The following is a 13,417-nucleotide window of genomic DNA, read 5'->3' on the forward strand; positions in this document are numbered from 1 at the left end:
GGTGATGTTCCTGTTATTAATTTGATTAGCAACTGTTTCCTGTCTTCATGTTTCTGACAAATAATAAATAAATACATTTGTCTCTGGAATTTTTTACCACTCGTCTCACTCCAAAGTAGGTTTTTTTTAGTGTGTTCTGGAGGGTTTTTTATTTTGAGGAGAGAGAACTTGAAAATTAATTTTACTTTTATGGTATTGAAGAAACCATGGATCTTTAACGTATTAGCAATTTGTTTTCTCTTATGTCCACAGTGGTGTTAGCAATGAATTTCCAACACAATATTGGTATTGTTGAAAAATAGGATGAGGTTTCGAAGGGAGCAAGGGATCATGTATATTTATGGTACAGGAGTAAAAATAGCTTCATGGGTGAGTGGTGCATCTGTAATGAACTGGCTTCAGTGGGGTCTGTCTCCCCGTGGAGCCAGGTGTGGTAGCACGTTTGAAGCACAGAGAGATGCTTTCAACTGAGCTGACTCCTCTGATCTGCTGAGATGGCATTTGTTAGGAAATGCCTATGAAGGATTTAGTACTCTTTTGTGTGCGTGGTCCTACCCCACACAGAGAATCACCAAGGGTTAGGAGCATCTGGAGCCAGGCCAGGGGCAGCGATAGATTGATATCTAGGCATGAAGTCTATGTTATTTCAAGACATATAGCTGTTTCCAATTTCAAACTGTAATTCCTCTAAGCACTATTTTTGATTAGATAAAATCGGTTGAGTTGTCACCTTTGCTATTTAACTTGAAATAGCAATTAATAACTTGTCATTTTCTATACTGCATTATTGTGGGAAAAGCTCAATAAATAAAAATAAACAAAAATCAGTACTTCAAAACCAGCCACTTCCTTCCCGGTCTGCTATGGTTAATGGCAAAAGGACTTCACTTAGTATTTGTTTCTGGAGAGTAATAAGGGACAATGTCATCATTTATAGTATGAGAGGATAAAATGTTATATTTTAATTCTATTCCTCTTCGTAAACTCCTTCTGTGATATAGGCAAGCAAACCCAAAAGGCTGTACCTGTCAATAAGCAGCCATTGAATATTGATCCTTTTTAATGTAGTTTTACTGGTTCTACTTTGCAAAAGTCACAGCTATACAAACCTCCACAAGAAAAGCTAGTCTAAAGAAAGCTTCAAAGACAGAACTTCAGTGCCTTAATGTGTTACAGTTGTCAGATACCATTATTACTTCATTTAGCAAATGGATTTTTGAGTTTTAGGAAAAATCAAGGAAATTCTGTATTGCATGGTGCAAGATATATCCTGTAGTTTGATGTTAGCCTTTGCATAAATAGCTGCATCCTAAACTCTGAACATCTCCAATAAAACCAATGAGCAAGATATCTGCTGAATGCCAGCAAGATTTTAGGCCAGGGATGTGAAGAGCCCAGGAACTGCTGCTATGTTGTGGAACTAAAGCTAGAACTGAACTGTAACTTTATTCTCAAAGTAATACAAGCATAAATTTGAAAAAATGTTCTTGAGATGATTAAATATTTAGTATTATCTTCCATTTGCTTACATCTTATATTTCCTCCATTTACAAATAAAAATAATTTCTTCCCTTTTTACTCAGCCAAAAAATTCTGGCTAAGCCCTGGAAGTCAAGGCTTCTCAGCTTTAGCAGCGAGCTGTGTTTGAAAGATTAACATAAGTTCATAGGAGTTCACAACACAGTTCAAAGGTACCCCGATTACATAACAAATTTGCTGCCATAATAACCCTGTAAACCCTAGAAAAGGACAAATTGCCTGGGTCCCTCGGTAGGAAGGAGAACAACGAGTGTGGGCAGATTTAATTTCACTTAACATTACCCATCGAAAGTTAGATGTCTCAATTAAATGAGCTGCTCAACCTCTCTCTCCAGTGAGTGAATGGAAAGAGACAGGTACTTCCAGATGGTAATTCATTCCATCTTAAGATACGCTTCCAAGATAAATGGGATGAATTGCCATACCCATCAGAAGGTTTTGCAAATTCATTTGGCTGTAGAACAGGTAATAAGCTTTGACTTTGCTACCAGAGTGTTTACTTTATTTTGCTGTTAGAAATATTGTTGGAGTAAAGTTACACGTCATGTTCTTTGTGCTCTGCTTTTCTTTCCCAGTTTTGAAATCTGGCCTTGCCATGAAGCTCTCCTTGAACAGATGAGAATGTATTTATGGACTGCATATAATCTTGGCTTGTACTGTACACCGTCATTAATAGTCTCAACCCAAAAGAGGAACAGTAACATATCATTTCAGGAGCACTCCCATTGAACTATACTCAGATGTGCCAGTATTTTACTCAAAGTTTTTTTTCTAGCCCCTTAATACAGTGCATACTCTGTTCAGTAGCATGAATCTCCAGAGAAAACTGTTTTCCTGTGAATTGCGTGTAAAAACAGCAGCTTTGCACATACACTACATCATTTGCTCTTCTTTTATCTGTAGCACTTCATTCCTATGAAAAGCACTTTGTTTTGCGCTCTCTGGGATTTGGAGGTAGCCTGGTGTTTCATCAGCATTCCTCACGTTCAGGCTCGGATCCAGCTATGTGCCTGGAGCACGTGTTGTACCTGAAAGAAAGCATTTTCCCCGTCAGATTGTTTCCTTTCAGGCAGACTATTGCCTGGGCAGCAGTATGCAGCGCACTGAGCATCATTTTTTTTTCTTCTTGTCTCTTTTGCTGTAACTCCCAGCTCAGATACCAAAGACCATATGTCCAAGTAGCAGTTTTATTGCTTTCAGAAGCATGGTCTGCAGAAAAGAAAAAACAAACAAACAAACAAACAACAAAAAAACTGACTTATACTTTGAATTTTTTAATGGATGTTCACCGGTCTTTTAAAAAGACCGGCAGTCACCTGCAGCTCTGTGAGTTTATGCCCTCTCCACAGGTGGGGGGAAGGAGGAGAGGAGGTGAGGACATTAGGAACAGCTTGGACAAGCAGGTGATTAGAACCAGCAGTCCTAATTAGTTTTTAATAGTTCAAGAGGGGAGGGGGGCTTGTACCTACATATGGTTGAGAATGCTTGGGGGTTGGGGGTTTGCAGGAGCGAGCTGAGAAGGTAGAATGGCTGGGCGGAAGGTTTACTAAGCATGGGGGCTTGCTGGAAGTCTGGGGGAAGTGGAGAGCTGCTTGGTTTAGATCTTTTGAATGATGTTGTTAAGGAACTGTACAGAACTAGAGTGTGGGTTTATGAGTAGAAAGTCTTTAAATATTCTACGTATGTCTTCCTTATTCCTTGAAAGGGAGAGTGGTGAGAGAGGTGACTTCTTCTGAAGAAAGGGAGAGTGGTGAGAGAGGTGACTTCTTCTGAAGAAAGGGAAGAGCCTTAAGGTGCTAAGTGCAGCCCAGGTTCTCCCTGGTAAAATATCTCACAAAAAAAAGCTGTGCCTTGAGGTCTCCTTTGTGTTGTGAGCTGCATGCAGAAATTGCTCATCTAGTAGAGCTTGTGCTGTAGCTGCTGATTGTCGCTGCTGGGCATAAGTGGCCAAACTCCTACAGGTAAGCGACTGACTAATTTCTACTGATTCTAGGAAAATACAAGTGTGCGTGTGTGTGCTTGAGGTTAGTTCATGTGTAGGCATTTTTAATTTTTCTAAGTCACCTGTTTCAAGTGCTATAGCCCCAGAGGCAACCAGGGGATGTTGTCTGGTGTTAAAGCTTTCCCTGTAACCCTATAAAGCTTGGCAAGACTCTCAGAGTGAAGTATTTTCCAAATCTTTCAGAATCTACTCCAAATTATCTGATGTGGAAACTCCTGTGTGTGAATGCTGTAAGCCTTTTTGTTGTGACTTTGTATTACGATTGCCAAGTAACAAGCAAGTGGTCCTGTGCATTGATCTGTGAATGGGGGGCAGGGGGAGCCTGGGCAGATAGGGGGAATAAAAGCTGAGATTAGACTTCTTATACTAGTATTTTTATGAGTGTTCTTCAATGACTGTCTCTTAATCAAATCAGAAGATGGAGATTAATGTCTAAGAACTTCTGAGGCTCTTATTCCCTCTTGTTTGTAAGGGTAGACAGAAGAATGATCCTATACCCATGTCTTTAAGGTATTCATCTGCTGCCTAGTCTGGAAAGTGTTCTTCTGTTTCCTAGTAATATTGTGATACTGTTTCTCTATGGGATATCTTTCTTGGGGATGCCCTTGAAACTGAAAAACTTCAGCTATCTTGTTACTCAACTTGTCATTCATAGGTTCACCAGGCTTTCTTCTGTAGCAAAAGAAGATAGCTTTATGGGAGCTAATGAAAGCTGAAATCAATGTTGTGTGCATTTTGTCTCTTCTGAAGTTTTTATCAAAAGAGTTATTCTGTCGTACAGCATAACTGTTCGTTAAAAATGCTTATCCTTCTAAGGGTGTCTAGGAGAAGTTAGATATGTTATACAGTAATGCTAATAATTAAATTTGTAAAATAACTGTTTTTTGATAGACTAATAGAAAAGCATGATTACAGCAGCGGCTCTTTCTCATTAGTAGGAATGACATGCCAGCTCTAGAATATGTCATGATCTATAAGCCCTAGTAGTTATAAATGGCATAGAATTGTACTATATCCTGGGTGTTAAAAGCTGTAAGCTATTTATTTTCATACTTACAAAGAGTATACTACGTTGTACTATAAATATTACATGGGCTGTCTTTTTTTTAATATAGCTCATCCATATGGTTCAAATATGAATCTGGCCCCCATTTTAGCATCCTCTTGCTGGTATTCTGATAGATCTCATATTGCTTTGATTCTTTTGTACTGTAAAAAGCGGTTTGATTATAAGGTGTGTGAGTGACATACAAAATATGGACATGAAAGGCCATGGTATGGACTCTTTTTGATTTGAAAAAAAAAAACCAACACAAATGCAGAGAGGCAGAGGAAAGAAGTACAGGGATTAATCATAAAGACAGACTTTTTCTCTTCCAGGAGAAGGCTGATAAATAACTGATATATTTGAATGCTATATATTAAAATTTGACTTTGGAGCGAGGGTGGAGGGATCCTGAAAGAAAAACCTTGCTTTATTTTCTGTGAGTTCAAAAGAGCTTCTGTAAAAGTAGCATGAAGTCTGGAATTAAACCACCATTGATTTAGGGGAAAAAAATAAAAATATAACTTTGTAGAACAAGCAGACAAACTCCTTTAATGATGAGTTTCTGAGATGGGCATAAATTTAGAGCATATTTGCTTAAAGCTGAGTAAATTACCTGTCCTAAAGCTAATGCTTTGCAGCCCCATCTTATGTTAGGGCTCAGTATTTAAGTTTGCAATGTAGGTGATATGCAGAAGTTGAGGAGAAAGCTGAGGTTCTAAGGTCAAAGGCTAAAGAGTTCATTAGTAGCAGATTCAGCAGACTTTTTTCACCTCTGGCTGTAATGCTACCATATTATATTTATGGGTTCTTGAGACTTTTTGTTTGTTTTTACTATGGGAGTTTACGTGGTTGAAATGGGAGGTGACTGTGCGTGTTGGAGATGGTGAATATTTGAGATGTCAATCTTCTATTTTGCAGAGAACTACAGCCAACAAGACTTCAGGTGCTCCTTCCTACAGCAGATGGTCCAGTTCACAGCCCCATCAGGTAATTTGCCCTTGTCAATAAGGATATGAAGCTCAGGATGACACAAGCTTCCTTCTAAAATGAATCTGTGAGGGGACTGGGGAGAGGTGTCTACCTACATTAACCCATGTAGGTCCTGCTCATTTCTGAGATTGTTGCAGGAAGTCCTGTGGCAGACTGTTAGATGCAGTCCATGCTTATGGAAGAGGTGTTGTACAGCTATGACTCCTCTAATGCAGTTGTGTGGATAATGGTTTTTGTGAATCATGATGCTTGGACTGGGGCGGAGGGGTGGAACGGAGACATAACAGGGCTGAAATATTTGGTGTGTCTTAAAAGAATGTCTAGCCTGCTAATATTAAATGCATTTGCATGGCTCAATGTCTAGACAAAAAGGGATGAAGAACAATGACTTGGGAATCTAATTATGGACTAGGACCTGTCTCATATCTCCAGGGATCTCCTCCAGAAAAGATTTGATAATGGAGGCTGGTCTGAGAGGGGAGGTTGGCACAAGAGGCTGAATGTGAAGATCAGATGACCAAATTTTTGAAGTGTCTTTTGTGGAATATGGTTTGTGTGAAGCATGCTAATTGGATGGGGAACATGGAAGAATTTTGTGTGCAATAAGAGATTGTCTTGTCTGCTCATATTAAATGCATTTGGTTGGCTCCAGACCTAAACAAAAAGGGAAACAGAACAATGACCTGGGAATCAGATGATGTACTAGGAGCTTCTTCATATCTCCAGGGAATTCCTCCAGAAAACATTGTGTTATGGTTAGTGGCCAGGAAACAGCTATGGTGTGTCAACAATGCAAAAGGACATGTGATAGTCTGAAGTGACAATTAGGAGGCTAATTTAAGTGTGTCTTTCTCGGAATCTGCTTCTGTGAAGTGTGTTATATGGATGGGAAGACTTCTGTGTGTGTTAAAAGTATGGCTTGCCTGGTAATATTAAATGCATTTGAGTGGCTGAAGACTTTGACAAAAAGGGAACCAGAAAAAAAAAATGGAAACCAGATAATAGATTAGGACATGTCTCTCATCTCCAGGGAATTCCTTCTGTTAAGGTTTGATAATGGTTGGGTTCCAGGTTGGAGGCTGGAAGGCAGACACGGTAGGTCACCAGAGCAAAAGGAAACATGCATGTGTCTGAAAATGAAGATTGGCTGTGACAATGGTTAGGTGCTGAGAGGGGAGGCTGGCCCAGCTGCAGGTAATGTTTGTCAACCCTCTGAATGCGTTGTCAGTGATGTAACCATCCCTGATACCACTGTACCATGGAAACCATTATAGATGGATCCTCCAATCTTTTGACTGTCATTTAAGCTGGAAATTAGTTTAACAAAGTCTTTGGCAGTGCACGAAATTGCGTTTTTCAGTGTGCCCTCCCTCCCCCTAATATTTTTCCACTACTTAAAACAACTAAGTTATAAAGTAGTTACAATAGATAAAATATTCGGGGAGACTTGTTATAAACTCAAACCAAAGAGGGGAAAAAAAAACGTTTAGTAATGGTCAGGAAGCAATATTATTGTAAATTATTTCTCATAAAAAATTGAATGTTATTCAATGTTTCTCTTTTATCAAAACCAACCCTTTTTGACTATAGACAAGCACATGACTTCTTTTAAATGAAAGACAGTGTATTTCAGCTAAAACAAATCCCTCTTTCAAAACTTGCTTGTTCAGTACTGATCATATAAACATTGCTTTCCCCCAGTCTTTGTTTGCTCCTTCCCAATGTCTTTCTACTGCTGCTTTAAAATATTCAGCCTACTGGATTTCTGTTCTTATGCACATGTATATGCTAAGAGGGGAAACTTCCAATAATTTGAGTCTTGGTCTTGAAAACTAAAGTGAGAGAAACAATGAATTTCACTTGTGTTCAAATTGGGATGGGAAAGAAAGCAGCTAAATGCTTAATGTAGTGAGTTACCTATTTCACCATCCTTACAATCTCTTCTTAATATTTGTTTTCTCTGGGTTCTATAAGAGTCTTATCCTGCTCTATATACATGTTCTATCTGCTTGCTGAGACTTCTATGTACTTTATTTCTCTCCCCTTTTTAAGCATTGGATTTTTACATTTGGTTGGGGGAGGTTGTTAATTCCTTTCACTGCTCGTTTCTTACCCCATACTAGGGGATCACAAAGTGAGCAGGGAAAAATACGTGGAGTTCCATTAGTATGCACAAGGCAGAAATGGCAATGACTGTTCCCCTCTTTCTGCATGTTTGCAGTTGCTCTTTAAGGTTAATGGGAGACACATTCCTAAGTCAGGAGGAGATCATCCTAACAAATCATAAGAAATGCACTTTATGCTCTACACACTTGATTTCCTTTTTGAGGAGGGAGGGGAAAGATAAGTACATAATAAAGATTGCTTGTAGCATTACAACCCTGTCAAATCCCTAGTAGAGTTGAGGGATTAACTACCAGGAATGTTCTTTGAAAGTATGTCTAGACCATCCAGCATCTGCAGAAAAAAAATGGTTGTACTGTATTAAAGCATGCTTGTGGTAATTTTCCTCCACCTGTGTTGTACCCCGCATGTTTTAATCTTGCCTTCCTTTGCCATGTGCACTCTAATCTTTTCTTTTTCGTCCTTGTTTGTTGTAAGCTTTTGTCTTCTGTGTTTTGGGTTTAATAAGCTTATAAACTTGCCTCACGGATATTACAAATACTAGTACCAACTGCGAGGATGTGTAGCCATGCAGTGGTTCAGTTTGGGAGACCTGAATACTGCTGTGCACTCTCATGAGCTGAAAGTGGCAAAATATTTGTATTGGATCAGAGATTTGTATTCAGCCTTGCAACTTGCCAGCATCTATATATAGTTTATTTTAACATTTTTTGAAGATGGCTTTCCAAGAAAGAAAAAGATCAAAGTTCAAATTCATATTGTCTGCATTTTCTTCAGCCTCATGCAGTGAACCCAGTGAAGGCTTTTCCACATAGATCTTACAAGAATCTGCACAGAAACCTAATAGAGCTACATGGCTGAGGCCTTTGATACATCTAAGAAATGTTAAAAGCTAAACTGATTTCCTCTTTTCCCTCCCCCAAGTTTTCTTCTTTCATTTCCTCTGTCTGTGTGAAGTTTGAAGGTCCATTGGGTGAGAGATCTGAAGGGGTTCTACAGGTGGGGTCAACGAGTCACTGAAAATAACACATTTTTCACTGACTTATTTTGCTTTGTACTACCCAGACATGCTTATATTTTGTATTGGATAAGCTGAAGCATGTTTATCTACCTCAAATACGCTATCTGGGGAAGGTTTTTAATAAGTTCCTATTAACTCATCGCTCTCATGGGCATGTGGAATTTGTGTGCTCAGGTTTTTTGATGTGAAGCTGTTCAGAGATTTTTTTTTCCCCTGCCCCTTGAGCCTGGGAAAGTGTCTTGCTGCAGGGGAGGTATCTTTAAAACTTGATTAAGAGGTTCCTTCTGACTGCCCTGGGAAAGACACATTACCTGCTTTAAGCCATTTTTTTTCCAAGCTCTCTGCTTTTTCAGTGTCAGAATAAGAAGCCAGTAGTCTAAAAGGTTGATTTTTTTCTTTTTTTTTGAAGCCAAGGAATTAATCTATTTAATTAGAGGACTGGGGGTGGGCAATCAAGTCAAACCAGATCTTGGCTTCTGAAATGGCATCCAAGGAGCTGTGTTGGACCTTAGTGGCTCCAGATGCATTAAACTTGCTTGAAGGATGGAATCAAGGAGTAGATACAAATGGATACTAATGAGCTAAAATTACCTATGCTGCCTTTCCTGGCTAGTGGCATCTCTTGATGTGTGAGGAAGTCTGCAGCAATTTTGTGAGAAACTCTGAAGTGAATTTAGTCCTTCCGTGGTACTCTGAAGACTGTATGTGCTCACTGCTGATGAAAATAAAGGAGAAAGTAGAGCACTTTTTCAGGCATGATGATATGGCTGATTTCTAACGTGATACTGCTTTTGCTGAGTGGGATGGCAGCCAAGGCAGAGTGCCTTATAGTGATGATGCATCTGTGTGGGATGGTCTGTCTCTTGCTAGGAGTTGTAGGTGCACAAGTAGGGTGGGATGCAAGGCACTCGCTATTGCAGCTCTGCTGTCTCTAGAAGCAGTTTTAACATCAACAGAGTACCCTACTGGTAATGAGGTGAGAGGCAAGTGCTGGAACCTATTGGGGTGGTATAGCTAATGTAGGTAACATGAAGCAACAACAACAACAAAAACAAACAAACAACTTAGAAAACAAGAAATGCAGTATTTCAGACGGCAGTTTAAGGCTGAGGCATTTGAAGAAAAAATAGATAAAGTTTCTTAAAAGAAAGAAAGGCACTACAATCCCCGTAACATGCTTATGTTCCTGATGTCGATGAGCAGCAAAAAGTGCGTAGTACCTACCCAGATTTCACAAATCCACTTCTTATGCAAGCATAAGACAGCAATACCTTCCTTCTGAATTAGTCTCTTCTTGCTTGTAGGCATAGGAGGGAGTTTGTCAAGACAGACCGTTCACTTGGTCACTGCTGTTGGCTGGCACCTTCAGGACAATCTTGTAGTTCTCTTGCAAAAGGGCTGCTAGGTTTTGGAGATGCTTAGAATATCTTAATTTATAAAATTATATGGACACTTCTTTAGTGCTATATGCTAAATGAGCCTGCAGAACAATTGGTGTGTCTTAAATGCCATTAAAAGTAATATAGAACACTTCAGCATCTTTCCCCCACCCCATTCCTATTAGCAAGGCATTAGTTTGAGCTAATGGAGCAAAAATACAGAAAATGAAATGGTGTCCAATGGGCCAAGGGACAGGAGCATTCTCAGCTTCCACATCGCTCTTCTGTCTGGCTTCTCTGCTGCTTTGCTACAGAATTATTACTCTGTCTTTCTGGTGTTGGCAACACAAGCCTCTTCCTTTCTTACAGATAGTTGAAGCCTTGTCCCTTGCTGAATTCAGCATAAGTACCTTAATTAAGGTCTGAATGTGTTTTTTCTTTAATATCCTGATCTTTAAACATAGAGATAAGTACTATATTTTTGTACCCAGAGGTTAGCAGTTTTCTTGGAAGACTTGGAACAGACAGGGGATGTTGATAACCATTCAGTGTATGATCTAAATTTTAAATAGGCTAACTCTTAACACTGCATTTGGTAGTTTATTGTACAACTTCATGACTGAGATAACAGAAATCCCAATCAAGAAGGAGGAATATGAGGATTGATATTCTAGTTTATTGTGGTAACTGTTTCATTGAATTCCAGGTCAGAGATTTCAGTGCATATATAACTTTCATCTTTCTTGTTTACTCCTCATTACTGCCAACCTTCCGCCCCACCCCCCCCCCCCCCCCCCCCGCTTTGCCTTGTTTTTGGCTTTGTTTTCTTCCTGCATATGTATTGGAGCAATAGTATCTTGATAATCATAGAATATCTGGAGTTGGCAGGGACCTGCAAGGGTCATGAAGTCCAACTCTTGGCTCCATACAGGACCACCTGTATGGAGCATCAATCAAATCATGTCTGACAGCCTTGTCCAAGTGCTGCTTGAGCTCCAGCAGGCCCAGTGCTGCGATCATTTCCCCGAGGAGCCTGTTCCTGTGCCTGGCCACTCTCTTGGTAAAAAAAAAATCTTTTCCTAATCCAATCTGATAAGAAGACAATTATACATAGACATTAGTTCAGTAGTTTCTCTGTCAGTGCATGAAGCCAAAATGAATGTTATTCGTTATTTGTCAAAATGAATGTTTTTCAGCACAGGAGTAGTGTGTTCATTTAGTTTTGGGAAGCCATACCAAGCTGCTGGTAGCCATTGGAATGGTTAAAGCAGAAGCAGCAGCAGTAGCTGAGACTGTTGCAGCCTGTTTGTATGCAGAATAAAAGGGACCTGCAGGTGGAATTTATCATTTGTTAGAGCAGGGAGATGGGTGAGTTTCCTTTAGGGTATCTGGCATGTTACCTGAATACGAACAGTGGCTCAGAAGATCCATTCCTGTGAAGTGACTTTTCTTTTTTAACTAGTGGAAGATGCCTGATTTCAAATACTGTAAATATTCTTGTATTCAGCTGTTCTGATCTCCTTCTGTTTGCTTGTTTTCCTGTGGTGCCTCAAGTTTGACTTGAAAAAAAGTCCGTATTGAGAAAGTCACTGTCTCCCTGCTGACTCAGCAGTTTGCCTTTCTGCTGAGCATTGCAAACTGTGTCAGTAAACTTTAGGTTAAGTGCTTGTCCACTAGAAAACATACCGAGAACACCAACACTTTTTCCCAGAAGCCACTGAACAGCTGTCAAATAGCAACGATGCTTCTTCACTACTGACCTAGGTTTGAGCTGCTCTGGTCTGTTCATCTTAACAAGAATGACTTGGTCCAACTACTAGGGTTAAACCTTACTATAAAGGTCAGATGAGATCTGGCAAACTTCCAGAAACAGACCAGACAACCCAAGCCACAGAAATATGTTGCTGCCTCCTGGCACTTGGCATGTAACCAAAAAACAACAGCAAAATTCAGTGGGCTTAATCAGAGTTAATGAGGGAAATTTGTCAGTTTTGCGATAAATTGAGTATAAAAATCCCTAAAGCCCTCCTTTTTGTAATACATCTTTTCATACCGAAAGATACCTCAATGTCCTACTTTATAATAGTTTTACAGCAGTTGAGGCCAGTTCTTACAGCACTTTGACTCCTAGTTATGTGTTTTTTTTTTTAAATCACAGTTGGGTAAGCATGTGGAATAAAATCAAGTGGAATGAAAAAAGTGAATTCCTGTTAAGGGTTTTTTTTGACTTGCTGTCAGACAGACCTGCTGAATGTCAACAAGCCTCAGTTAGGCTTAACCTTTGATTCATTAAACCTAAATATGAAGTGGAGGCAGTGCCTTGCAGAAGTAAGGTTAGCTAGTGAAAGCCTTGTTGCAAGGCATGATATATAAAAGAATTAATACTGTTCTAAGTTCACCAGAGGACTGAAAAAAATCAAATGTCTGTGGTCAGTACTGCAAGTTTGCTCTTGTTGTTACATGCCTAGTATATGCAATGTTATGTACATTACAAATTTGTGGTATTTTGTCTGTAATAAATATGTATATCTGTATTATGTTAATATATTTTGTATAATTTGTATGCATATAAATATATATTTTGTAATTAATAAATATGTATATGGACATATATGTAAATATAAAACCCTAATTAAACATGAGATTTAGGCATTAATTCATGTTACACAACACCTACATGAATCTAGTATTACAATCCTAGTCTGGCAAGTACATGTTTTGCAGAAATCATGGAGATCTAAATCTTGGTAAACTAATTATCTTAAAATTTTCAAGACCTTCTTATCTGTTTCATTTGTATTGTTACTTTTTTTTAAACCAGATGCCTCTTTGTATAATTGGTCTGTTTACTTAATTCATCCACCTCAACCATTTCCTGTATGTGTGCTATATCAGCAATGACCCCATGATTCAAAGTTTAGAAATCTCTTCAAATTATAATATTTAAACCTTAAATTTTAAGTCTAATCCTTATGGAAATATAAGGACTCCAAGATGCAGTATTGTAACTTTTTTCTCCTCTTCAATTGTGAGAATAAAATATATTGGTTTCCTTCTCATTGTTAATCAATGTTGGAGATACCATTGGTATTTAATTGCACATTCAAGATGAGGTTCAGAAGATTCCATTTAACTTGGTTAATCTTAAGGAAAGTTTTTTTTAATGTTTTAAATGTTTTAAAACAGCTGTCATAATAGTTTTTCTATACCATCTAACCTTTTCTACTTATTTTTTATGTACTTATTTTTTGACAAATACAAAGTGAGTGGGCTATGCAAAGTGTGTGCTCAGTTTGCTCAAGTTTGCAAAGAGA

General features: G+C 38.8%; 1 protein-coding gene and 1 long non-coding RNA gene across 15 annotated transcripts in view; one reads left to right on the forward strand and one right to left on the reverse strand.

Annotated features, from left to right (window-relative positions):
• RBMS3 (RNA binding motif single stranded interacting protein 3) overlaps positions 1–13,417 on the forward strand; it is a gene marked incomplete at its 3' end in the record, with an annotated part of 702,635 nt that overhangs the window by 99,469 nt on the left and 589,749 nt on the right. For 11 of the 14 annotated variants that reach the window (XM_080580036.1, XM_080580033.1, XM_080580013.1 and 8 more), the window contains one exon: positions 5,508–5,576. In XM_080580036.1, coding sequence (XP_080436162.1) covers positions 5,508–5,576 — 69 coding nt within the window. The other 3 variants (XM_080580018.1, XM_080580017.1, XM_080580019.1) reach the window with 3 other exon arrangements.
• Positions 2,102–2,934, reverse strand: LOC308189706. The gene is made up of 2 exons (XR_013946524.1): positions 2,856–2,934; positions 2,102–2,748 (listed from the first exon to the last, which is right to left on the reverse strand). It is a non-coding gene; the product is annotated as an uncharacterized lncRNA (long non-coding RNA).

The sequence above is a fragment of the Anser brachyrhynchus genome (assembly GCF_964034855.1).
Source record: "Anser brachyrhynchus genome assembly, chromosome: 2".
Lineage (NCBI taxonomy): Eukaryota > Metazoa > Chordata > Aves > Anseriformes > Anatidae > Anser > Anser brachyrhynchus.